Genomic DNA, 27,484 nt, shown 5'->3' on the forward strand with positions numbered 1-27,484 from the left:
AAGGGGGTCTTGGTGAGCTGGGGGGGTCCTTGGGGGCGAAGGAGGGTTGGAAGGGGTGGAGAAGGGGGTCCTGGTGAGCTGGGGGGGAGGGGGGTAAAAGGGGGTGTGGAAGGGGGTCCTGGTGAGCTGGGGGGGTCCATTGGGGGGCGAGGGGGGGGGAGAAGAGGGTGGGGAAAGGGTCTTGGTGAGCTGGGGGGGTCCTTGGGAGCGAAGGAGGGCTGGAAGGGGTGGAGAAGGGGGTCCTGGTGAGCTGGGGGGGGTCTTTGGGGGGAAGGGAGGGGGAGAAGGGGGGGAGAAGGGGGTCCTGGTGACCCTGCGGGGAGGGGAGGGGGGTAAAAGAGAGTGGGGAAGGGGGTCCTGGTGAGCTGGGAGGGTTCCTTAGGGGGAGGGTGGGGTTGGAAGTGGTGGAGAAGGGGGTCCTGGTGACCTTAGGGGGAGGGGAGGGGGGCAAAAGGGGGTGGGGAAGGGGGTCCTGGTGAGCTGGGGGGGAGGGGGGCAAAAGGGAGTGGGGAAGGGGGTCCTGGTAAACTGGGGGGGTCCCTGGGGGGAGAGGGGGGGTGGAAAAGGGGTGGAGAAGGGGATCTTGGTGAGTTGGGGGAGTCCTTGGGGGGAGGGTGGAAGGGGATCCTGGGGGGTGCAGGGTCAGAAGGGGGTGGAGAAGGGGGTCTTGGTGAGCTGGGGGGGTCCTTGGGGGGAGGGGGGGGGCAGAAGTGGGTCCTGGTGAGCTGAGGGGTCCTTGGGGGGAGGATGGGAGGGGATCCTGGGTGATGCAGGGTCAGAAGGGGGTGGGGAAGGGGGTCCTGGTGAGCTGGGGGTGTTTTTTGGGGGGTGGGGGGGCAGAAGGGGGTGGAGAAGGGGGTCTTGGTGAGGTGGGGGGGGGGTCCTTGGGGGAAGGAGGGGGGCAAAAGGGGGTCTTGGTGAGCTGAGGGGTCCTTGGGGGGAGGATGGAAGGGGAAACTGGGGTGGCGGGGTCAGAAGAGGGTGGGAAGGGGGTTCTGGGTGAGCTGGGGGGGGTCCTTGGGGTAGGGGGGGCAAAAGGGGGTGGGGAAGGGGGTCCTTGTGAGCCAGGGGGGGTCCTTGTAGGACTGGGGGGGGGTCTTGGGGTCCATGGGGCGCAGTGTGGGGCTGGAAGCTGATTGGCTGTGCCGTTATCAGAGCGGTGATGATGAGGAGTATCAGTGCATCTGTGGTGGGGGGAGATCGTGGGGGTCCATGGGGTGAATGGGGGATTTGGGGGGGGTCCTGGGGATTCATGGGGTGAATGGGGGATTTGGGGGGTCCTGGGGGTCCATAGGGTGAATGGGGGTACTTGGGGGTCCGTGGGGCACAATGTGGTGCTGGAAGCTGATTGGCTGTGCCGTTATCAGAGCCGTGATGATGAGGAGTATCTGCATATCTACAGTGGGGGGAGATCCTGGGGGTCCATGGGGTGAATGGGGGATTTTGAGGGGTTCATGGGGGTCCATGGGTTAAAGGGGGGCGGGGGGGTCCATGGGGCGCAATATGGGGCTGGAAGCTGATTGGCTGTGCCGTTGTCAGAGCGGTGACGATGAGGAGTATCTGCATATCTACAGTGGGGGGAGATCCTGGGGGTCCATGGGGTGAATGGGGGATTTGGGGGGGTCCTGGGGGTCCATGGGGTGAATGGGGGATTTTGGGGGGGGTCCTGGGGGTCCATGGGGTGAATGGGGGTCATTGGGGGTCCATGGGGCTCAGTGTGGGGCTGGAAGCTGATTGGCTGTGCCGTTTGTAGAGCTGTAACGATGAGGAGTACTGGCACATCTGTGGTGGGGGGAGATCCTGGGGGTCCATGGGGTGAATGGGGGATTTTGAGGGGTTCATGGGGGTGAATGAGGGTTAAAGGGGGGCGGGGGGGTCCTTGGGGGTCCGTGGGGCGCAATGTGGGACTGGAAGCTGATTGGCTGCGCCGTTGTCAGAGCGGTGACGATGAGGAGTACCGGCGCATCTACGCCACGAAGATCAAACCGAGGCTGAAGGCAGAGGATGCAGCCGAGGGGGAAACGCAGAGCCGCACCATCACCGTCGCTCGCCGCGTCACCGCCTACACCGTGGACGTCACCGGTCCCGACAGCGCCGTCGTCGACGTGCCAGGAACCGATTTCAAGATCCGCCTCCCCGCCACCGAAACGACCGTCGGGGTTCAGAGCCCCGGAACGGAGAGCGGCGTCGGTGGGACGTGGGAGGAAGGCGTCCGTTTTGGGGTGGAAAGTGGGAAAATCGGGGGGGTGAAAGGAGAGAGCGAAGGCGGACTTGTGGGGCAGATGGGGAGCGTGGCGGTGAAGGGTCCCGAATGGGGCGGGATGGGGGAAGGAAGCGGGGTGGGGGTGGTGAAGATCCCCGCTATGAAAGTGCCCAAATTCGGGGTTTTGGTGGCGGGGTCCGAAGGGGGCGATGCGCAAACGACCCCCGTGGGCTCCCCCCAAAAGGGGCCCGGCGTGGAAGGGGAGTGGAAGGGGCCGCAGTTCAAGAAGACGGAGACGCCGCACATCTCCCTGTCGGATGTCGATCTGAACCTGAAGGGCTCCCATCGCGGCACCGCGGCACCCAGAGCAGAAGGAGACCCCAAAGGGCTCCGGGGGGACCCCCGTGGGTGCACCCCCCCAGTGGGGGCTGTGGGGCTGGAGGTGAAAGGGCCGGCGATGGATGCGGGTGTGGAGGTGAAAGGGCCGCAGTGGGACGTCGGGGGACACGGAGTGGGAGTGGGGGTCCAGGGGGGCAAAGGTGACATCAAAGGGCCCAAATTTGACATCAAAGGGCCCCAAGTGGACATCGAAGCACCCAAAGTTGGCATCGAAGGCCCCAAAGTTGACGTTGAAGGCCCCAAAGTTGGTGTTGAAGGCCCCAAAGTTGGCATTGAAGGCCCCAAAGTGGACGTTGAAGCTCCAGATGTGGACATCCACGGCCCAGGCGGGAAGCTGAAGATGCCCAAGCTGAAAATGCCCGAATTTGGGGTTCCTGGCCTAAAAGGAGACGTTGACGTGTCACTTCCAAAAGGTGAAGTTGACATTCATGCCCCCAAAGTGGACATTGCAGGTCCAGAAGGGCACCTGAAAGGCCCCGCGGTGACGATGCCCGAAATGCACGTCAAGGCGCCCCACATCTCCATGCCTGACATCGACCTGAACCTGAAGGGCCCCAAAGTGAAGGGGGATGTGGACATTTCTGCCCCAAAGCTGGAAGGGGAGCTCAGAGCACCAGGGTTTGATATCAAAGCTCCCAAAGTTGACATTGATGTCCCCAAAGTTGACATTGAAGGCCCCAAAGTTGACATCCAAGCTCCAGACGTGGACATCCACGGTCCAGGCGGGAAGCTGAAGATGCCCAAGCTGAAAATGCCCAAATTTGGGGTTCCTGGCCTAAAAGGAGACGTTGACGTGTCACTTCCAAAAGCTGAAGTTGACATTTCTGCCCCCAAAGTTGATATTCATGCCCCCAAAGTGGACATTGCAGGTCCAGAAGGGCACCTGAAAGGCCCTGCGGTGACGATGCCCGAAATGCACGTCAAGGCGCCCCACATCTCCATGCCCGACATTGACCTGAACCTGAAGGGCCCCAAAGTGAAGGGGGATGTGGACATTTCTGCCCCAAAGCTGGAAGGGGAGCTCAGAGCACCTGGAATTGACATCAAAGCTCCCAAAGTTGACATTGATGTCCCCAAAGTTGACGTCAAAGGACCGAAAGTTGATGTTGAAGCTCCAGACGTGGACATCCATGGTCCTGGTGGGAAGCTGAAGATGCCCAAGCTGAAAATGCCCAAATTTGGGGTTCCTGGCCTAAAAGGAGACGTTGACGTGTCACTTCCAAAGGGTGAAGTTGACATTTCTGCCCCCAAAGTGGACATCAGTGCCCCCAAAGTGGACATTGCAGGTCCAGAAGGGCACCTGAAAGGCCCCGCGGTGACGATGCCCGAAATGCACGTCAAGGCGCCCCACATCTCCATGCCCGACATCGACCTGAACCTGAAGGGCCCCAAAGTGAAGGGGGATGTGGACATTTCTGCCCCAAAACTGGAAGGGGAGCTCAGAGCACCTGGAATTGACATCAAAGCTCCCAAAGTTGACATTGATGTCCCCAAAGTTGACATTGATGTCCCCAAAGTTGACGTCAAAGGTCCCAAAGTTGATGTTGAAGCTCCAGACGTGGACATCCACGGCCAAGGCGGGAAGCTGAAGATGCCCAAGCTGAAAATGCCCAAATTTGGGGTTCCTGGCCTAAAAGGAGACGTTGACGTGTCACTTCCAAAAGCTGAAGTTGACATTCATGCCCCCAAAGTTGATATTCATGCCCCCAAAGTGGACATTGCAGGTCCAGAAGGGCACCTGAAAGGCCCCACGGTGACGATGCCCGAAATGCACGTCAAGGCGCCCCACATCTCCATGCCTGACATCGACCTGAACCTGAAGGGCCCCAAAGTGAAGGGGGACATGGACATTTCTGCCCCAAAGCTGGAAGGGGAGCTCAGAGCACCTGGAATTGACATCAAAGCTCCCAAAGTTGACATTGACCTGCCCAAAGTTGACGTCGAAGGCCCCAGAGTTGACATTGAAGCTCCAGATGTGGACATCCATGGTCCAGGCGCGAAGCTGAAGATGCCCAAGCTGAAAATGCCCAAATTTGGGGTTCCTGGCCTAAAAGCAGAGCTCCCTGATGTCGACGTGTCGCTCCCAAAGGGTGAAGTTGACATTTCTGCCCCCAAAGTGGACATTGAAGTGCCCAAAGTTGACTTGAAAGGCCCCAAAGTTGACATTGAAGGCCCCAAAGTGGACGTTGAAGCTCCAGATGTGGACATCCATGGTCCAGACGGGAAGCTGAAGATGCCCAAGCTGAAAATGCCCAAATTTGGGGTTCCTGGACTGAAAGGAGACATTGATGTGTCCCTCCCTAAAGCTGAAGTTGACATTCATGCCCCCAAAGTGGACATCAGTGCCCCCAAAGTGGACATTGCAGGTCCAGAAGGGCACCTGAAAGGCCCCGCGGTGACAATGCCCGAAATGCACATCAAGGCGCCCCACATCTCCATGCCCGACATCGACCTCAACTTGAAGGGCCCCAAAGTGAAGGGGGATGTGGACATTTCTGCCCCAAAACTGGAAGGGGAGCTCAGAGCACCTGGAATTGACATCAAAGCTCCCAATGTTGACATTGATGTCCCCAAAGTTGACATTGAAGGCCCCAAAGTTGACATCCAAGCTCCAGACGTGGACATGCACGGCCCAGGCGGGAAGCTGAAGATGCCCAAGCTGAAAATGCCCAAATTTGGGGTTCCTGGCCTAAAAGCAGAGCTCCCTGATGTCGACGTGTCGCTCCCAAAGGGTGAAGTTGACATTTCTGCCCCCAAATTCGATCTCGATCTGCCCGACATTGACATTGAAGCCCCGGAGGTGAAATCAAAGGGCATCAAATTCCGAATGCCTGAGCTGAACGTGCAGAGCCCCAAACTCTCCATTCCCGATGTCGACATCAGCCTGAAGGGCCCCAAACTGAAAGGAGACGTCTCTGCCCCAAAGATCTCCGGGGAACTTAGGGGTCCCAAAGTGGACGTCGAGGGTCCCGCGCTGGGGGTCGACGTTCCCGAGGTGGACTTGGAGTGTCCGGAAGGGAAAATAAAAGGCCCCAAATTTAAGATTCCCAAACTGAACATCAAGACACCCAAAGTGTCCAAACCGGAGGTGGATCTGAATGTGAAAGGACCTAAAATGAAGGGAGAAGTGGACGTTTCTGCCCCAAAAATCGAGGGGGAGCTGAAAGGACCCGGGGTTGAGGTGAAGGGTCCCGGTGTGGAGGTGCCCAACGTCGACCTGGAGTGTCCAGAGGCCAAGCTGAAAGGACCCAAAATGAAACTGCCCCATTTCAGCCTTTCGGGACCGAAGTTTGAGGGCGCAGATATCGAAGTGAGCGGCCCCAGAGGAGAGGTGGAGGTGAAAGGACCGGAGGTGGAGGTGGAAGGACCGGAGGTGGACGTAGGGGGAGCAGAAGGGAAATGGAAGGGCCCCAAATTTAAGATGCCAAAACTGAACATCAAAACGTCAAAGATCTCCATGCCCGACGTCGACCTGAACCTGAAGGGCCCCAAAGTGAAGGGGGACGTGGATGTGACCCTGCCAAAGATGGAGGGCGAGCTGAAGGGTCCTGAAATTGACATCAAAGGTCCCAAAGTGGACGTGGACCTTCCTGACGTGGACATTGAGGGACCAGAAGGGAAAGTGAAGGGCCCCAAGTTCAAGATGCCCGAAATGCACTTCAAGACACCAAAGATCTCCATGCCTGATGTGGACCTGAACCTGAAGGGCCCCAAAGTGAAGGGAGATGTGGATGTGACTCTTCCAAAGATTGAGGGCGACCTGAAGGGCCCCGAAATTGATATCCAAGGCCCCAAAGTGGACGTTGACGTTCCCGACGTGGACGTTCACGGCCCAGAGGGCAAATTGAAGCGGCCCAAGTTCAAGATGCCCAAATTCTCCATGCCGGGCTTCAGGGCAGAGGGCCCCGAGGTGGACGTGGAGCTGCCCAGCGCAGAGCTGGAGATGTCTGGCCCCAAAGTGGATGTTGGAGGACCAGAAATGGAGGTGGCGCTGCCAGAGGGGAAAGTGAAGGGCCCCAAATTCAAGATGCCCGACATCAAAATGACCAAAATCTCCATGCCTGATGTCGACCTGAACCTGAAAGGCCCCAAAGTGAAGGGAGAGATGGATGTGTCTGTGCCCAAGTTGGAAGGGGAGCTGAAGGGCCCAGAGGTGGACATCCAAGGCCCCAAAGTGGACGTTGACGTTCCCGACGTGGACGCTCACGGCCCAGAGGGCAAATTCAAGCTGCCCAAGTTCAAGATGCCCAAATTCTCCATGCCGGGCTTCAGGGCAGAGGGCCCCGAGGTGGACGTGGAGCTGCCAAAAGGGGACGTGGACATTTCTGTCCCCAAAGTGGACATTGGGGGTCCTGAGGTGGAGGTGGAGCTGCCAGAGGGGAAAGTGAAGGGCCCCAAGTTCAAGATGCCCGAAATGCACCTCAAGGCACCAAAGATCTCCATGCCTGACATTGACCTGAACCTGAAGGGCCCCAAAGTGAAGGGGGACGTGGATGTGACCGTGCCAAAGATTGAGGGTGACCTGAAGGGCCCTGAAATTGATATCAAAGGACCCAAATTGGACGTGGATCTTCCTGACGTAGAACTGGAAGGTCCTGAAGGGAAAGTGAAGGGCCCCAAGTTCAAGATGCCCGAAATGCACTTAAAGGGCCCCAAATTCTCCATGCCTGATGTGGATCTGAGCCTGAAGGGCCCCAAATTGAAGGGGGACGTGGATGTGTCCCTGCCAAAGTTTGAGGGCGACCTGAAGGGCCCAGAGGTGGACATCAAAGGCCCCAAAGTGGACATTGATGTTCCTGATGTTGATTTAGAGTGTCCAGAAGCAAAGCTGAAGGGCCCCAAGTTCAAGATGCCCGAAATGCACTTCAAGGCACCAAAGATCTCCATGCCTGACATCGACCTGAACCTGAAGGGCCCCAAAGTGAAGGGGGACATGGATGTGACCGTGCCACAGATTGAGGGCGACCTGAAGGGCCCTGAGATTGATATTAAGGGACCCAAAGTGGACATAGAAGTTCCTGATGTGGATGTTGAGCTGCCAGAGGGGAAAGTGAAGGGCCCCAAGTTCAAGATGCCCGAAATGCACTTCAAAGCCCCCAAGATCTCCATGCCTGACTTTGATTTCAACCTGAAGGGCCCCAAAGTGAAAGGAGACGTTGATGTGACCATGCCCAAAGTAGAAGGGGACCTGAAGGGTCCTGAGATTGATATCAAAGGCCCCAAATTGGACGTTGACCTTCCTGACGTGGACATCGAGGGACCTGAAGGGAAAGTGAAGGGCCCCAAGTTCAAGATGCCCGAAATGCACTTCAAGACACCAAAGATCTCCATGCCTGACATTGACCTGAACCTGAAGGGCCCCAAAGTGAAGGGGGATATGGATGTGACCGTGCCAAAGATTGAGGGCGACCTGAAGGGCCCTGAGATTGATATCAAAGGTCCCAAGGTGGACGTGGACCTTCCTGATGTGGAGCTGGAGTGTCCCGAAGGGAAAGTGAAGGGCCCCAAGTTCAAGATGCCCGAAATGCACCTCAAGGGCCCCAAATTCTCCATGCCTGATGTGGATCTGAGCCTGAAGGGCCCCAAAGTGAAAGGAGACGTGGATGTGTCCATGCCAAAGATTGAGGGCGACCTGAAGGGCCCTGAAGTGGACATCAAAGGTCCGAAGCTGGACGTGGACCTCCCTGATGTTGATTTAGAATGTCCAGAAGCAAAGCTGAAGGGCCCCAAGTTCAAGATGCCTGAAATGCACTTAAAGGGTCCCAAGTTCTCCATGCCTGACGTGGATCTGAGCCTGAAGGCCCCCAAAGTGAAGGGGGACGTGGATGTGACTCTTCCAAAGATTGAGGGTGACCTGAAGGGCCCTGAGGTGGACATCAAAGGCCCCAAAGTGGACGTGGATCTTCCCAACGTTGATTTAGAGTGTCCAGAAGCAAAGCTGAAGGGCCCCAAATTCAAAATGCCGGAGATGCACTTCAAAACACCAAAGATCTCCATGCCTGACATCGACCTGAACCTGAAGGGCCCCAAACTGAAGGGGGACGTGGATGTGACCGTGCCAAAGATTGAGGGTGACCTGAAGGGCCCTGAGATGGACATCAAGGGCCCTAAATTGGATGTGGACCTTCCTGATGTGGAGCTGCATGGCCCTGAAGGGAAATTGAAGGGCCCCAAGTTCAAGATGCCTGAAATGCACCTCAAGGGCCCCAAATTCTCTATGCCTGATGTTGACTTCAACCTGAAGGGTCCCAAAGTGAAGGGAGATGTGGATGTGTCTGTGCCAAAGATTGAGGGTGACCTGAAGGGCCCTGAGGTGGACATCAAAGGCCCCAAAGTGGACATCGATGTTCCGGATGTGGAGCTGGAGTGTCCCGAAGGGAAAGTGAAGGGCCCCAAGTTCAAGATGCCCGAAATGCACTTCAAGGCCCCCAAAATCTCCATGCCTGACTTTGACCTGAGCCTGAAGGGCCCCAAAGTGAAAGGAGACGTGGATGTGACCGTGCCCAAACTGGAAGGGGATTTAAAAGGCCCCGGCGTTGACATCAAAGGCCCAAAAGTAGACATTGAGGTTCCTGATGTGGAATTGGAAGTTCCAGAGGGGAAAGTGAAGGGCCCCAAGTTCAAGATGCCCGAAATGCACTTCAAGACACCAAAGATCTCCATGCCTGACATCGATCTGAACCTGAAGGGCCCCAAAGTGAAGGGCGACATGGATGTGTCTGTGCCCAAGTTGGAAGGAGATCTGAAGGGCCCCGAGGTGGACATTAAAGGTCCCAAAGTGGACGTGGACCTTCCTGATGTTGATTTGCAGTGTCCCGAAGGGAAAGTGAAGGGCCCCAAGTTCAAGATGCCCGAAATGCACTTCAAAGCCCCCAAGATCTCCATGCCTGACTTTGATCTGAGCCTGAAGGGCCCCAAAGTGAAAGGAGACGTGGATGTGACTGTGCCCAAAGTAGAAGGGGACCTGAAGGGCCCCGAGGTGGACATCAAAGGTCCCAAAGTGGACGTGGAGCTTCCTGACGTGGACATTGAGGGACCTGAGGGGAAACTCAAAGGCCCCAAGTTCAAGATGCCCGAAATGCACATCAAAGCACCAAAATTCTCCATGCCTGATGTGGATCTGCATCTGAAGGGCCCCAAAGTGAAGGGAGACGTTGATGTGACCGTGCCCAAACTGGAAGGGGAGCTGAAGGGCCCTGAGATTGATATTAAGGGCCCCAAAGTGGACATAGAAGTTCCTGATGTGGACATTGAGGGTCCAGAAGGGAAAGTGAAGGGCCCCAAGTTCAAGATGCCCGAAATGCACTTCAAGACACCAAAGATCTCCATGCCTGACATCGACCTGAACCTGAAGGGCCCCAAAGTGAAGGGGGACGTGGATGTGACCCTGCCAAAGATTGAGGGCGACCTGAAAGGTCCCAAAGTGGACATAGAAGTTCCTGATGTGGACATTGAGCTGCCAGAGGGGAAGGTGAAGGGCCCCAAGTTCAAGATGCCCGAAATGCACTTCAAGGCTCCAAAGATCTCCATGCCTGATGTTGATTTCAACCTGAAGGGTCCCAAAGTGAAAGGAGACGTAGATGTGACCCTGCCAAACATTGAGGGCGACCTCAAGGGTCCTGAGATGGACATCAAAGGTCCCAAAGTGGACGTGGACCTTCCTGATGTGGAGCTGGAAGGTCCAGAGGGGAAAGTGAAGGGCCCCAAATTCAAGATGCCTGAAATGCACTTCAAAGCCCCCAAGATCTCCATGCCTGACTTTGATCTGAGCCTGAAGGGCCCCAAAGTGAAAGGAGACATGGATGTGTCCGTGCCCAAAGTAGAAGGGGACCTGAAGGGCCCTGAAATTGATATCAAAGGCCCCAAAGTGGACGTGGACCTTCCTGAGGTGGACATCGAGGGACCAGAGGGGAAAGTGAAGGGTCCCAAGTTCAAGATGCCCGAAATGCACTTCAAGACCCCAAAGATCTCCATGCCTGACATTGACCTGAACCTGAAGGGCCCCAAAGTGAAGGGGGATGTGGATGTGACCGTGCCCAAGTTGGAAGGGGACTTGCAAGGCCCTGAAATTGATATCAAGGGTCCCAAAGTGGACGTGGACCTTCCTGACGTTGAGCTGGAAGGTCCCGAGGGGAAACTGAAAGGTCCCAAGTTCAAGATGCCTGAAATGCACCTCAAGGGCCCCAAATTCTCCATGCCTGATGTTGATTTCAACCTGAAGGGCCCCAAAGTGAAAGGAGACGTGGATGTGTCTGTGCCCAAGTTGGAAGGGGAGCTGAAGGGCCCAGAGGTGGACATCCAAGGCCCCAAAGTGGACGTTGACGTTCCCGACGTGGACGTTCACGGCCCAGAGGGCAAATTCAAGCTGCCCAAGTTCAAGATGCCCAAATTCTCCATGCCGGGCTTCAGGGCAGAGGGCCCCGAGGTGGACGTGGAGCTGCCAAAAGGGGACGTGGACATTTCTGTCCCCAAAGTGGACATTGGGGGTCCTGAGGTGGAGGTGGATCTGCCAGAGGGGAAAGTGAAGGGCCCCAAGTTCAAGATGCCTGAAATGCACCTCAAGGGTCCCAAAATCTCCATGCCTGATGTTGACTTGAACCTGAAGGGCCCCAAAGTGAAGGGGGACGTGGATGTGTCCATGCCCCACTTGGAAGGGGAGCTGAAGGGCCCTGAAATTGATATCAAGGGCCCTAAATTAAATGTGGACCTTCCTGATGTGGAGCTGGAAGGTCCTGAGGGGAAACTGAAAGGCCCCAAATTCAAGATGCCCGAAATGCACCTCAAGGGCCCCAAATTCTCCATGCCTGACGTGGATCTGAGCCTGAAGGGCCCCAAAGTGAAAGGAGACGTGGATGTGACTCTTCCAAAGATTGAGGGCGACCTGAAGGGCCCTGAAATTGACATCAAAGGCCCCAAAGTGGACGTGGACCTTCCTGAGGTGGATGTTCCCAGTCCCGAAGGTAAAGTGAAGCTGCCCAAGTTCAAGATGCCCAAATTTGGGGTCCCAGGCATCAAGGCTGAGGGCCCCGAGGTTGACGTTGGTCTCCCTGAAGCCGACGTCGCTGTGTCTGCCCCGAAGGTCGATGTCACTCTTCCTGATGTGGACATTGAGGGACCGGAGGGAAAACTGAAGGGCCCCAAATTGAAGAAACCCGAATTCGGTGTCCCCAAAATCTCCATGCCCGACATCGACCTCAACTTGAAGGGCCCCAAAGTGAAGGGAGACGTCGATCTGTCTGCCCCCAAAATGGAGGCGGAGCTGAAAGGCCCTAAAGTGGACCTGAAAGGGCCGGAGTTGGAGGCCGAGGTGCCCAAGATCGATCTGGAAGCCAAGGGCAAAAAATCCAGGTTCAAATTGCCCAAATTTGGCTTTTCTGGCCCTAAAGTGCAAAGCCCCGACGTGGATGTGAAGCTGAAGAAACCCGAAGTGGAGATGTCTGGTCCCAAAGTGGAGGTGCAGGGGCCGGAGGTGGATGTCCAAGCGAAAGCAAAAGGCTCCAAGTTCAAAATGCCATTCCTGAGCATTTCCTCCCCCAAAGTTTCGATGCCGGATGTGGAGCTGAACCTCAAAGGGCACAAAGTGAAGGGAGAGTTCGACCTGAGCGGCCCCAAAGTGGAGGGGGACGTGAAAGGGCCGGAGGTGGACATCAGAGGACCCAAAGTCAGCGTTGAGGTGCCCGACGTGGACATTTCGGGACCAGAAGGGAAAGTGAAAATGCCCAAATTCAAAATGCCCAAATTTGGGGTGAAGGGCGAAGGGCCGGAGGTGGAGGTCGGCGTTCCCAAAGGAGAAGTGGACATTGAATGTCCTCAGGTGGAAATCGAAGGACCCGAGGGGAAGGGGAAGGGGCTCCACTTCAAGATGCCCGAGATGCACCTCAAGGGGCCCAAATTCTCCATGCCTGACGTGGACTTCAACCTGAAGGGTCCCAAAGTGAAGGGAGATGTGGATGTGACCGTGCCAAAGATTGAGGGCGATCTGAAGGGCCCTGAGGTGGACATCAAAGGTCCGAAGCTGGACGTGGACCTTCCTGATGTGGACATCGAGGGACCAGAGGGGAAAGTGAAGGGCCCCAAGTTCAAGATGCCCGAAATGCACCTCAAGGCACCAAAGATCTCCATGCCTGATGTTGACCTGAACCTGAAGGGCCCCAAAGTGAAGGGAGACGTGGATGTGACCGTGCCAAAGATTGAGGGCGACCTGAAGGGCCCTGAAATTGATATCAAAGGACCCAAATTGGACGTGGATCTTCCTGACGTAGAACTGGAAGGTCCTGAAGGCAAAGTGAAGAGCCCCAAGTTCAAGATGCCTGAGATGCACCTCAAGGGCCCCAAATTCTCCATGCCTGACGTGGATTTCAACTTGAAGGGCCCCAAAGTGAAAGGAGATGTGGATGTGTCCGTGCCAAAGATTGAGGGTGACCTGAAGGGCCCTGAGTTGGACATCAAAGGCCCCAAAGTGGACATCGATGTTCCTGATGTTGAGCTGGAAGGTCCCGAGGGGAAACTGAAAGGTCCCAAGTTCAAGATGCCTGAAATGCACCTCAAGGGCCCCAAATTCTCCATGCCTGATGTTGATTTCAACTTGAAGGGCCCCAAAGTGAAGGGGGACGTGGATGTGTCTGTGCCCAAGTTGGAAGGGGAGCTGAAGGGCCCTGAGGTGGACATCCAAGGCCCCAAAGTGGACGTTGACGTTCCCGACGTGGACGTTCACGGCCCAGAGGGCAAATTCAAGCTGCCCAAGTTCAAGATGCCCAAATTCTCCATGCCGGGCTTCAGGGCAGAGGGCCCCGAGGTGGACGTGGAGCTGCCAAAAGGGGACGTGGACATTTCTGTCCCCAAAGTGGACATTGGGGGTCCTGAGGTGGAGGTGGAGCTGCCAGAGGGGAAAGTGAAGGGCCCCAAGTTCAAGATGCCCGAAATGCACCTCAAGGCACCAAAGATCTCCATGCCTGACATTGACCTGAACCTGAAGGGCCCCAAAGTGAAGGGGGACGTGGATGTGACCGTGCCAAAGATTGAGGGTGACCTGAAGGGCCCTGAAATTGATATCAAAGGTCCCAAAGTCGATTTGGACCTTCCTGATGTGGACATTGAGGGTCCAGAAGGGAAAGTGAAGGGCCCCAAATTCAAGATGCCTGAAATGCACCTCAAGGGCCCCAAATTCTCCATGCCTGATGTCGACTTCAACCTGAAGGGCCCCAAAGTGAAGGGAGATGTGGATGTGTCCGTGCCAAAGGTTGAGGGCGACCTGAAGGGCCCTGAAGTGGACATCAAAGGTCCGAAGCTGGACGTGGACCTTCCTGATGTGGACATCGAGGGACCAGAGGGGAAAGTGAAGGGCCCCAAGTTCAAGATGCCCGAAATGCACTTCAAGACACCAAAGATCTCCATGCCTGACATCGACCTGAACCTGAAGGGGCCGAAACTCAAGGGCGACGTGGATGTGTCTGTGCCCAAGTTGGAAGGGGACTTGCAATGCCCTGAAATTGATATCAAGGGTCCCAAAGTGGACGTGGACCTTCCTGACGTGGAACTGGAAGGACCTGAAGGGAAAGTGAAGGGCCCCAAGTTCAAGATGCCTGAAATGCACCTCAAGGGCCCCAAGTTCTCCATGCCTGATGTCGACTTCAACCTGAAGGGCCCCAAAGTGAAAGGAGAGATGGATGTGTCCGTGCCAAAGATTGAGGGCGACCTGAAGGGCCCTGAAATTGATATCCAAGGCCCCAAAGTGGACGTTGACGTTCCCGACGTGGACGTTCACGGCCCAGAGGGCAAATTCAAGCTGCCCAAGTTCAAGATGCCCAAATTCTCCATGCCGGGCTTCAGGGCAGAGGGCCCCGAGGTGGACGTGGAGCTGCCAAAAGGGGACGTGGACATTTCTGTCCCCAAAGTGGACATTGGGGGTCCTGAGGTGGAGGTGGAGCTGCCAGAGGGGAAAGTGAAGGGCCCCAAGTTCAAGATGCCCGAAATGCACTTCAAAGCCCCCAAGATCTCCATGCCTGACTTTGATCTGAGCCTGAAGGGCCCCAAAGTGAAAGGAGACGTTGATGTGACCGTGCCCAAAGTAGAAGGGGACCTGAAGGGCCCTGAAATTGATATCAAAGGCCCCAAATTGGACGTTGACCTTCCTGACGTGGACATCGAGGGACCTGAAGGGAAAGTGAAGGGCCCCAAGTTCAAGATGCCCGAAATGCACTTCAAGACCCCAAAGATCTCCATGCCTGACATTGACCTGAACCTGAAGGGCCCCAAAGTGAAGGGGGACGTGGATGTGTCCATGCCCAAAGTAGAATGTGACCTGAAAGGTGGTGACCTGGAGTTGAAAGGACCCAAGGTGGACGTGGACATTCCTGATGTGGATATCGAAGGACCCGAAGGAAAATGGAAAGGCCCCAAAGTGAAGATGCCAGAGATGCACTTTAAGGCTCCGAAAATTTCGATGCCCGACTTCGACCTGAACCTGAAAGGCCCCAAAGTGAAAGGAGACGTGGATGTGGCCGTGGAAGGTGGAGTGAAAGGAGGGAGTGTGGATGTGAAAGGTCCAGAGATGGACGTGGAGGCGCCAGGGGTGAGCGTGGAGGGCCCCGAAGGGAAAGTGAAGGGCCCCAAGTTCAAGATGCCTGAAATGCACTTCAAAGCCCCCAAGATCTCCATGCCTGACTTTGACCTGAGCCTGAAGGGCCCCAAAGTGAAAGGAGACGTGGATGTGACTGTGCCCAAAGTAGAAGGGGACCTGAAGGGCCCCGAGGTGGACATCAAAGGTCCCAAAGTGGACGTGGAGCTTCCTGACGTGGAACTGGAAGGTCCTGAAGGGAAAGTGAAGGGCCCCAAGTTCAAGATGCCCGAAATGCACTTCAAGACACCAAAGATCTCCATGCCCGACATCGACCTGAACCTGAAGGGCCCCAAAGTGAAGGGAGACGTGGATGTGACCGTGCCAAAGATGGAGGGCGACCTCAAGGGACCTGAGATTGATATCAAAGGTCCCAAAGTGGACGTGGACCTTCCTGATGTTGATATTGGAGGTCCTGAAGGGAAAGTGAAGGGCCCCAAGTTCAAGATGCCTGAAATGCACCTCAAGGGCCCCAAAATCTCCATGCCTGACTTTGATCTGAGCCTGAAGGGCCCCAAAGTGAAAGGAGACGTGGATGTGTCCGTGCCAAAGATTGAGGGCGACCTGAAGGGTCCCAAAGTGGACATAGAAGCCCCTGATGTAGATGTTGAGCTGCCGGAGGGGAAAGTGAAGGGCCCCAAGTTCAAGATGCCCGAAATGCACTTCAAGGCACCAAAAATCTCCATGCCTGATGTTGATTTCAACCTGAAGGGTCCCAAAGTGAAGGGGGACGTGGATGTGTCTGTGCCCAAGTTGGAAGGCGAGCTGAAGGGCCCTGAAATTGATATCAAAGGTCCCAAAGTGGACGTGGACCTTCCTGACGTTGACATTGAGGGACCTGAAGGGAAACTCAAAGGTCCCAAGTTCAAGATGCCCGAAATGCACCTCAAGGCACCAAAGATCTCCATGCCTGACTTTGATCTGAGCCTGAAGGGCCCCAAAGTGAAGGGAGACGTGGATGTGACTCTTCCAAAGATTGAGGGCGACCTGAAGGGCCCTGAAATTGATATCCAAGGCCCCAAAGTGGACGTTGACGTTCCCGACGTGGACGTTCATGGCCCAGAGGGCAAATTCAAGCTGCCCAAGTTCAAGATGCCCAAATTCTCCATGCCGGGCTTCAGGGCAGAGGGCCCCGAGGTGGACGTGGAGCTGCCAAAAGGGGACGTGGACATTTCTGTCCCCAAAGTGGACATTGGGGGTCCTGAGGTGGAGGTGGAGCTGCCAGAGGGGAAAGTGAAGGGCCCCAAGTTCAAGATGCCCGAAATGCACCTCAAGGCACCAAAGATCTCCATGCCTGACATCGACCTGAACCTGAAGGGGCCGAAACTCAAGGGGGACGTGGATGTGCCCAAGTTGGAAGGGGACCTGAAGGGCCCTGAAATTGATATCAAAGGTCCCAAAGTGGATGTGGACCTTCCTGACGTGGAACTGGAAGGACCTGAAGGGAAAGTGAAGGGCCCCAAGTTCAAGATGCCTGAAATGCACCTCAAAGCACCGAAGATCTCCATGCCTGACTTCGATCTGAGCCTGAAGGGCCCCAAAGTGAAAGGAGATGTGGATGTGTCCGTGCCAAAGATTGAGGGTGACCTGAAGGGCCCTGAGTTGGACATCAAAGGCCCCAAAGTGGACATCGATGTTCCTGATGTGGAGCTGCATGGTCCCGAGGGGAAACTGAAAGGTCCCAAGTTCAAGATGCCTGAAATGCACCTCAAGGGCCCCAAGTTCTCCATGCCTGATGTTGATTTCAACCTGAAGGGCCCCAAAGTGAAGGGGGACGTGGATGTGTCTGTGCCCAAGTTGGAAGGGGAGCTGAAGGGCCCAGAGGTGGACATCCAAGGCCCCAAAGTGGACGTTGACGTTCCCGACGTGGACGTTCACGGCCCAGAGGGCAAATTCAAGCTGCCCAAGTTCAAGATGCCCAAATTCTCCATGCCGGGCTTCAAAGGGGACGGGGTGGACGTGGATGTGAATCTCCCAAAGGGCAGCGTGGACGTCGCTGGTCCCAGTGTGGAGGTGGAGGCTCCTGAGCTCAGCGTGGATGGGAAGCTGAAAGGTCCCAAATTCTCCATGCCTGAAATGCACATCAGAGCCCCCAAAATCTCCATGCCTGACATCGACCTGAACCTGAAGGGGCCGAAACTCAAGGGCGACGTGGATGTGTCTGTGCCCAAGTTAGAAGGGGACCTGAAGGGCCCCGAGATCGATATCAAAGGCCCCAAAGTCGATGTGGAGCTTCCTGACGTGGAACTGGAAGGACCTGAGGGGAAAGTGAAGGGCCCCAAGTTCAAGATGCCTGAAATGCACCTCAAGGGCCCCAAAATCTCCATGCCTGACTTCGATCTGAGCCTGAAGGGCCCCAAAGTGAAGGGAGACGTGGATGTGTCTGTGCCAAAGATTGAGGGCGACCTGAAGGGCCCCAAATTGGACGTGGACCTTCCTGATGTGGAGCTGGAGGGACCCGAAGGGAAAGTGAAGGGCCCCAAGTTCAAGATGCCTGAAATGCACTTAAAGGGTCCCAAATTCTCCATGCCTGACGTCGACTTTAACCTGAAGGGTCCCAAAGTGAAGGGCGACATGGATGTGAGCCTTCCCAAGCTGGAAGGGGATTTGCAATGTCCAGACGTTGACCTCAAAGGCCCCAAATTGGACCTTCAGGCGCCCGACGTGAAGGTCCCTGAAATGCACCTCAAGATGCCCCACGTCTCCGTCCCTGACATCGACCTCAACCTGAAGGGCCCAAAGGTGGAAGGGGAGCTGAAGGGCCCCAGTGTGGATCTGAAGGGTCCCAGTGTGGATCTGAAGGGTCCCAAAGTCGATATCGAGTGTCCTGGGGTCGACATCGACGGTCCAGAGGGAAAAGTGAAACTACCGAAAATGAAGCTGCCAAAATTTGGGCTGAAAGGAGATGCCCCCGAGGTGGATGTGGAGCTGCCCAAAGGAGAGGTCGAGCTTTCGGGCCCTAAAGTGGACATCGCTGTCCCCGATGTGAGCATTGAAGGTCCGGAAGGAAAACTGAAAGGTCCTAAAGTGAAAGTGCCCGAAATGCACGTGAGCGTGCCCAAAATCTCCATGCCAGACATCGATCTGAATCTGAAAGGGCACAGAGCCAAGGGAGGATTCGACCTCACGGCCCCAAAGATTGAAGGGAGCCTGAAGGGACCCGATGTCACCGTCAAAGGACCCGAATTTGGGGTGAAAAGCCCCGAAATTGATGTCGAGTGTCCGGAGCTGAGCATTGAAGGGCCAGAGGCAAATGTCAAGGCTCCCAAATTCAAGAAACCGAAATTTGGGTTCGGGATGAAGAGTCCGAAGGGCGACGCGAAGGTCCCGGAGGTGGAATTCCCAGAGGTGGAGCTGAGCGCGGAGTTACCCGACCTGAGCGTGGCGGCCAAAGGCAAGAAGAGCAAATTCAAGATGCCCAAACTCCACATGAGCGGCCCCAAAGTGAAAGGGAAGAAGGGAGCCTTCGACGTGAGCGTGGCGGGGGCGGAGGTGGACGTGGGTGTGAAATCCCCCGAGGTGGATGTGAGCGTGGCTGGCCCCGACGTGGCCGTAAAGTCCCCCAAAGGGAAGAAGGCCATGTTTGGGAAGATCTCCTTCCCCGATGTGGAGTTCGACCTGAAGTCGCACCGCTCCCGGGGGGACGCGGCAGCGGTGCTCCCGAAAATGGAAGGGGAACTGAAGGAGTTGGAGGTGAAGGGTCCGAGCGTCGACGTGGAGGTTGGAGCGGCGGATTGGAGCGCGAAGAAAGCCAAAGTGGCGATTCCTGGGGTGAAGGTGGAGGGGGAGCCGGAGTTTGACCTGAAAGGACCAAAAGGCAAAGTGGAAATGTGCGTTCCTGAAGGGAGGCTGAACGTGGGGCTGAAAGGACCCGAATTCGACGGGAACCTGAAAGGACCAAAGGTGAAAAGCGATGCGGAGCTCGGAGGGTCGGGAGGGCAGCTGCCCCATCTGACGGCGCCGCGCATGGAGGGTCCCGAGCTGAGCATCGGCGGCTCCGTCCCGTCCCTGGGCTGCCACGGGGGTCAGCTTCACCTCTCCGGCCCTTCGGTGGCCGTTTCGGCCCCGGATCTCAACATGAAGGCAGATCTCGGCGGCTCCGCCAAATCCCCGGTGCTGTCGGTGGACGCGGCCGGCGTCGGCGTGGAGGGGTTGGGCGGAACCATCAAACTGCCGTCCCTCCAGCTGCCCCAGTTCGGCCTCTCCGTTAACGGGGCCGACGTCGAAGGAATCAGCGGTGCCGCATCCGACGTCCCGGCGACCAAAGCGAGCGTCCGAGGGCCGGCGGCGTCGGGAGGGGGCGGCCCCAAAGATGGCGGCGGTGGCGGCGATCTGTGCGCAGGCAGGGTGTCCTTCCCCAAACTGAGGGTGCCGAAATTCCACTTCTCCGAGCCGGAGGTGAAGGGCAGAGAGGTGGCGGTGGACGTGGAGTTCCCGGGGACGGAGGCGGGCGTCGCAGCGGAGCCCGAGGCGGACGATGCCAAAGGGAAGAAATCCAAACTGAAGATGCCCAAATTCACCTTCTCCAAAGGGAAGGCGAAAAGTGGGGCGGCTCCCGGTTCCCCCGAGCTGCCCGGCTCCCCCGGGGGCTCCCGGGGTGACCTGAAAAGCTCCAAAGGCAGCCTGGGCTCAGCCGAGGGCGAGCTGGACGAGGGTTCGTCCTCCAAAGGGAAATTCTCCATCTTTAAGAGCAGGAAGACGAGGCTCCGCTCGTCGTCTTTCAGCGCCGAGCCGCCGGAGCCGGAGGGAGCGCAGGGAAAAGCCAAGTTCGGGACGTTCGGCGGCGTGGGCTCGCGGAGTAAAGGCTGCTACGAGGTGACGGGGGGTGAGGAGCAGCCCTCAGCCCCACATCAGCCCCCTTCCGCCCCACATCAGCCCTCCTCGGGTGCCGCCCGCGGGGCGCTGCGGTTGCCTTCCTTGGAGCTGACGGTGGCCAAGCGACGCGAGCAGGAGGGCGGCTGCACATAGGGCCGGGCTCACAGCGCCCTGCCTCCCTTTTTTTGGGGCCTTTCTTTTTTCCCCTTCCCCCCCCCCTTTTTTTTTCCCCTTTCCCCCCTTCCTCCTTTTTATTTTTTCTTTTTTTTTTTGTACCATTTTTGGTGGTTTTTTTTCCCCCTTCCCATCCCTCCCGCCGCCGCTCGTTTCCTCGTCCTCGGCTCCTTCGGGTCACATTTCCCCCTTTTTTTTATTTACCGAATTTCGTATTTCCCAGTTTTCACAAAATTTTGGGCCATATTTACCCATTTTCCCCAAATTTCAGTTCAAATCCCCTCTTTTTCCCCAAATTTCGGTTCCTATTTCCCCATTTCCCCAAATTTCGGTTCCTCTCTCTCCTCTGTCCCGACATTTTAGTTGATATTTCTGCTTTTCTCCCCACATTTCAGTTCACGCTTCCCCTTTTCCCCACAATTTCAGCTCATATTTCCCCATTTTCCCAACATTTGGGTCCCTGTTTCCCCCCCCCCCCCCAAAATTTCGGTTCCTATCTCTCCTTTTTCCTCCCATTTCGGTTCATTTCTTTTTCCCAACACTTTGGTCCATATTTCCCCTTCTTCCCAATATTTTGAATCGTATTTCCCCCATTTTCCCCCAAATTTCAGTATTTCCTCATTTTCCCAACATTTTCCTCCATGTTTTACCTTCTTCCAAAAAAAATTTGGGGTCGTATTTCTCCATTTTCCCAAAATCTCAGTCCATATTTCCTCATTTTCCCAACTTTTTGGTCCGTATTTCCCCGTTTCCCCAACATTTTAGTCCCTATTTCCCAATTTCCCAACATTTGGGTCCCTATGTTCCCAATTTCCCATCATTTTGGTTCACATTTTCCCCATTTCCCATCATTTTGGTCCCTATTTCCCCCCTTCCCCCAAATTCCAGCTCACATTTCCCCATTTTCCCATCATTTTGCTCCGTATTTCCCCCAAATTCCAGCTCATATTTCCCCATTTCCCATCATTTTGGTCCCTATTTCCCCCATTCCCCCAAATTCCAGCTCATATTTCCCCATTTCCCATCATTTTGCTCCATATTTCCTTTCTTATTCCTTATTTTGGGGGGCAGATTCTCATTTTCAGCTCTTTTCAGGCTTTGCTGGCAGGAATTAAACAAAAAAAAAAACCCTAAAAAAAAACCCCAAACCCCAATAAGCCCCAAAAGCAGCAGGGAGGGGGAGCACAGCGGGGTGGCAGCGCAGTTTGGGGTGATTTCCTTCAGCTTTGGGATTCAGGTGGAATTCCCTTTTATTTCCCCCCCCCTTCCTGTCGGAGGCTGAGTTACAAAAGAGATGGGAGAAAATTATATAAAATATATATTTTATAGAGAGATTAAAAAACAAAAAACAAAAAACAAAAAAAAAACAACCCAAAAAACGCCAACGCCCTTTCAGCACTTTACTGGGAAATTAATGGAGAATGTAAGAAATAATCGTGTAAAATGCAAATAAAGAAGTTTATTAACCATTCATTGCTGCCGTGCGGTTCATTGCCCCGATGCTCCCTGGGGTGGGAGCTGCACAAATCCGGGGTCCAGAGCCCCAATTTTGGGTCTAAAAGGCCTTTTTTTGGGCCCAAACCCCGGAATTCGGGGCCCAAATCCCATTTTTTGGCCCAAATCCTTGATTTTGGGTCTCAAATCCCTCATTTTGAGTCTCAAGTCCCTGATTTTGGGTCCCAAATGCCCGATTTTAAGAGCTCAAATCCCCATTTTTGCATCCAAGCCCGTGATGGTGGTTCCCAAATCCCCGATTTTCGGTCCCAAATCCCTGATTTTGGGTCTCAAATTCCTGATTTTGGGTCCCAAATCCCTGATTTTGAGTCTCAAATCCCTGATTTTGGGTCCCAAACGCCTGACTTTAAGAGCTCAAATCCCCATTTTTGCATCCAAGCCCGCGATGGTGGTTCAAAAATCCCTGATTTTGGGTCTCAAATCCCTGATTTTCGGTCCCAAATCCCTGATTTTGGGTCTCAAATCCCTGATTTTCGGTCCCAAACCCCTGATTTTGGGTCTCAAATCCCTGATTTTGGGTCCCAATGGCCGATTTTAAGAGCTCAAATCCCCATTTTTGCACCCAAGCCCGCGATGCTGAGTCTCAAATCCTTGATTTTGGGTCTCAAATCCCTGATTTTGAGTCTCAAATCCCTGATTCTGCGTCCCAAACGCCCTTTTTTAAGAGCACAAATCCCCATTTTTGCATCCAAGCCCGCGATGCTGGGTCTCAAATCCTTGATTTTGAGTCCCAAATCCCTCATTTTGGGTCTCAAACCCCTGATTTTGGGTCCCAAATCCCTGATTCTGGGTCCCAAACGCCTGATTTTAAGAGCTCAAATCCCCATTTTTGCACCCAAGCCCGCGATGCTTGCTTTCAAATGCCGGATTTTTAGGGTCCAAACCCCCATTTTTAGGCCCATACCCCAGATTCTGGGTCTCAAATGCTCCATTTTGTGGATGAAATCCCCATTTTGGGGCCCAAACCATCGATTTTGGGTCTGATATCCAAAATTCTAAGGACCCAAATCCCCATTTTTTGTCCCAAACCTCCAGATTTTATGTCTCAAACACCAATTTTTAATGGCCAAAACCCCATTTTGGGGTCAAAACCCCAAATTTTGTGTCTCAAAACCCTTTTTTTAAGCTTCCAAACCTATTTTGGGTCGAATTTCCCCTCTTCCCGTTAAAAAAAAATCCCGAATTTTCATTTTTCAACCCCATTTTGGAGCCCACCCCTCATCGTTCTGCCCCCAGTCCTCACTTTTCGAAGCCCAGAGTTCCGTTTTGGGGCCAAAAATGTCTTTTTTTCAACCCAAACCCCACATTTCGGATTTCTGGCCCCTCATTTTGGGGCCATTTGGGTTTTTTTGGGGTCATTTGGGGTTTTGGGGGGGCCGTTTTGGGGTTCTTTGGGGCCATCTCAGCGCTGGGAACAGCGAAACCTGCGCTTAATGAGTCCCCGTCTCCCTCAGCGCCCGGCGGGGGTGTTAATGAGCCTTAATTAGAGGCGGGGCGCCCGCAGACGTTAATTAGAGGCGCCGTGCGGCTGTTAATCACAGGGGAGCGCCGTGCGGGGGTGGCGAGCGCTGCGAGCGGCGGAAAGAGACGAGCGGGGGCGGAAAAAGCCGAGCATGGGGGAGGGGGGAAGAGCCCAGGACGGCCGGAAAGAGCCGAGCGATTCCGGAAAGAGCCGAAGTGGGCGGGGGAAGGACGGGAGAGCCCGGGAGGGCCGGAAAGAGCCGAACGATTCCGGAAAGAGACGAGAAGAACCGGAAAGGGCCGAGAGAGACCGGAAGAAGTCGAGTGGGGGCGGCAGAAGACGAAAGGGGCCGAAAAGAGCCGAGCGGGGACGGAAAGAGCCGAACGCTTCCGGAAGGAGCCGAGTGGGGACGGAAGAAACGAGGAGAGACCGGAAAGAGCCCAGCTCTTCCGGAAAGGGCCGAGAAGGGGGCGGGAGAAGCCGACGGGAAACGGAAAGAGCCGAGCGGGGCCGAAGAAATCGAGCGCTTCCGGAAGCAGCCGAGCGGAAACGGAAAAGACCAAACCGGGGACCAGAAGCGGAAGTCTCCCGCACGGCCGAGCCAAGATGGCGGCCGCCTGCGATCACTGCGGGGCCGCCGGCGCTCCGTACACTTGTCCCCGTTGCAACCGCCGCCTCTGCTCCCTCGGCTGCTACCGCGGGCACGGGGCCTGCGCCGAGGCCTTCTACCGCGAGCAGGTGCTGCGGGAATTGAGCTCCCAACCGCCTCCGGAGCCGTCCGAGAGGGCCCGGCTGGGGGACGCCATGGGGAGGCTGCGGGACGGCGCGGGGGGGGGAGAAGAGCGCGGGTTGTGGGGGCGGCTGAGCGAGGAGCAAAAGGCCGAATTCCGGAGGATGCTGAAAAACGGGGAGGCCGCCCGGCTGCTGCCTCCGTGGAGGCCGTGGTGGTGGGGGAGGAGGAGGCTGGTGGAGGAGATCGGGGAAGGGGGAGGGGAAGAGGGCTGGGCGGCCGGGGCGGAGAAGGGGACCAGCAGCAACGGCGCGGCGGCCATCGAAGGCAAAGACAGCAAGGAGGAGGACGGTGTGGCCGATAAGAGCACGGCCAGCGTGGGCAATGAGAGGGACGGCAGGGTGGCCAAAAAGGGCACAGCCAGGGAGGACAAGGAGAAAACAGCCAAGGTGGTCGATGAGAGGATGGCCAGTGCAGCCCATGTGGCCAATGAGAGGACAGCCAACGTGGCCAATGAGAGGACAGCCAATGTGGTCAACTTGGCCAATGGAACTGAAGCCAACGTGGCCAATGAGACTGAAGCCAGTGTGGCCAACGTGGTTGGTGAGACTGAAGCCAATATGGCCAATGAGAGGACAGCCAGTGCAGCCAGCGTAGCCAATGAAAGGACAGCCAACGTGGCCAAAAAAGGCACAGCCAGTGTGGCTAGCAAGGGGACAGCCAACGTGGCCAGCGTAGCCAATGAGAGAACAGCCAACGCGGCCAGCGTAGCCAATCAGAGAACAGCCAGCGTAGCCAATGAGAGAACAGCCAACGCGGCCAGCGTAGCCAATGAGAGGACAGCCAACGCGGCCAGCTTAGCCAATGAGAGGACAGCCAATGTGGCCATCGTGGTCAGTGAGACTGATGCCAGTGTGGCCAACGAGAGGACAGCCAACGTGGCCAAAAAGGGCACAGCCAAGATGGCTGACAAGAGCAAAGACTTCATGGCCAACATGGCTGACAAGAGCGAAGTCTTTGTGGCCAGCAAGAGTGAGAACATAAGGAAGGAGGAGGAAGAGGAAAGCAAGAAGCTGGAGCGCAGGGACACCAGTGACAATGGGGGCAGTGGTGGCAGTGGGGTCAGCAATGACATTGGGGTCAGTGGTGACAACAGGGTCACCAATGATGGCGAGGACAGCGATGACAACGGTGTCACCGATGACAATGGGGTCAGTGGTGGCAATGGGGTCACCGATGACAATGGGGTCACCAGTGATGGCGAAGACGGCGATGACAACAGGGCCAGTGGTGGCAGTGGGGTCACCAATGACAGTGGGGTCATTGGTGGCAGTGGGGTCACCATTGACAACGAGGACAGCGATGACAATGGGGTCAGCAATGACAGTGGTGTCACCGAGGACGGTGCTGATGCTGGTGACACCGATGGGGACGGCGACGATGACGACGCTGGCATTCCGGGCCCAATGCCCCCCACCCCCACCTCGGTGCCCCCCCTCAGCTCTTTCCGTGCTCCCACCCCATCCCCGTTGCTGCGCTTCCAGCTTCCCAACGTTCTCTACGGTTATGCCTTCACCCTCAGCCTCCATGTGGGGGACGATTCCTTCCTCCCGGATGTCGCCATGACCGCCGTGGCCGTCTCGGCGGCTCTGCATTGCCGTCGGCCCTTCTCCTCCACCACGGAGGCTCTGCTGGATGCCCGGCGCTCGGCCAAAGCCGCCGGTTACCCTCGGTGTCCTTTGGGCGACGCCGGCGCCATCGCGGCCGTGGCTGAGCTGATGAGGGGACGCAGCCGGCATCGACCCACCGAGGACGCGGAGACGGCGTTGCATCACATGGAGGTGATGCTGGAGAGGGCGGGCAGGATGGAAAGTGGGGAGGAAAGGAAAAGGTTGGGCCGAGCGCGGAGGAAATGTCGCTTCCTGCTGGCCTGGAGTCGGGAGAGAGGAGCGGCTGCGCTGCGGGAGATGGCGGCTGAAGCAGAGGAGCTGAGCGCCAAAATGGCGGCGGGGGGGAGGGGGCTGTGGGGGGGGGAGAGGGAGCAGAGAGAGGGGGAGCCATGGAGATGGGAAGCGTAGAGAGGGGAAACAGAGAGAGGGGAACCCTGGAAAGGGGAAACAGGGAGGGGAAGTGGAGAGAGAGGAACCCATGGAGATGGGAAGCGTAGAGAGGGGAACCAGGAGAAAGGAAACCAGAGAGAAAGGAAACCATGGAGATGGGAACCCATAGAGAGTGGAACCATAGAGATGGGAACCATGGAAAGGGGAACCAGAGAGAGAGGGACCATAGAGAACAGAACCATAGAGAGACAGGAACCGTGGAGACAGAAACCATGGAGATGGGAGCCATAGAGAGCAGAACCATAGAAAGGGGAACCAGAGAGAGGGGAAGCCATGGAGATTGGAACCAGAGAGAGACAGGAACCATGGAGATGGGAACCAGAGAGAGCAGAACCCTGGAGGTGGGAACCAGAGAGAGACAGGAACCATGGAGATGGGAACCAGAGAGAGCAGAACCCTGGAGGTGGGAACCAGAGAGAGATAGGAACCATAGAGAGAGGAATCATGGAGAGAGGAATCAGAGCGAGCGGAACCATAGAGACAGAAACCATGGAGATGGGAACCAGAAGGAGGGGAATCAGAGAGGGGGGAACCGGAGCCCTGCCCCTCCTACAGGGTCAGAAGATCACAGCGAGGAAGACTCCGATTCTTCATCCCACGAGCACCCGGAGGAATCCCCCCCACCTCTGCAGGCGTGAGGGGGAGGGGCTGCATGCTAATGAAATCTAATAAATGCGTCTCCCAGTGCCTGAAAAGTGAGGGGTGATGGATCAGCTGCTGCCCACAGCTTCCTGCTCCCAGGGTGCAGCTTTGCTGGAGCTCTGCTCCTGCACTGCGGCTGGGGGGGTCGAGTTCTGCGTGCCCCCACCAAAGCCACGCCCACCATCGATCCCTGACCACGCCCCCTACCAAAAGCCACGCCTACAGCCATTCCCGGGCGCCAGCGTAACCTCACGCCACGCCCATATCACCTCGGGCCACGCCCACCATCGATCCCTAGCCACGCCCCCTACCAAAAGCCACGCCTACGACAATTCCCGGGCGCCAGTGTAGCCTCACGCCACGCCCATATCACCTCAGGCCACGCCCACAACCAAAGACACGCTCACAACTAATCACTGACCACGCCCACATAAACGTCAGGCCACGCCCCCTACCAAAAAGCCACGCCTACTGCCATTCCCTGACACCAGTGAGGCACAAGGGGCGATCTGTAGAAGGACCGGGGGCAGGGTGGGGGTCCCGGCTTTAAATCCACCCCCGACTCCGCCTCGGGACATGGTCAGCATCCCGTGGTGCAAGCCCCGCCCCCTCGTGCAAGCCCCGCCTCCTTCCGTGAGAGCAACCAGCGCTAGTCCTCCAGGCCGCCAGGGGGCGCCCTAGTGCGACCTCCGCACTCTCTCACCATGATCGGCATCTCGCTCAACCAATGGCAGAGGTGGAAAATTCCAGAAGGCGATGGAGAGGTTCCACCAATGGGGCGGTGTGAACTTTTCCTCCACAGCCAATC

The 27,484-nt window shown here is 56.3% G+C and overlaps 1 protein-coding gene across 1 annotated transcript; it reads left to right on the plus strand.

Annotated features, from left to right (window-relative positions):
• Positions 1 to 1,937: 1,937 nt before the first annotated feature.
• Positions 1,938 to 20,186, plus strand: AHNAK (AHNAK nucleoprotein; the record flags this gene model as incomplete). The annotated part of the gene is made up of 3 exons (XM_079551099.1): positions 1,938 to 12,881; positions 13,104 to 14,132; positions 14,517 to 20,186. Coding segments are annotated over 3 exons (17,643 nt in total), but the record flags the coding sequence as incomplete, so codon positions are not given.
• Between the last annotated feature and the right edge of the window lie 7,298 nt (positions 20,187 to 27,484).

The sequence above is a fragment of the Tetrao urogallus genome (genome assembly GCF_951394365.1).
Source record: "Tetrao urogallus genome assembly, contig: scaffold_175, whole genome shotgun sequence".
Taxonomy (NCBI): domain Eukaryota; kingdom Metazoa; phylum Chordata; class Aves; order Galliformes; family Phasianidae; genus Tetrao; species Tetrao urogallus.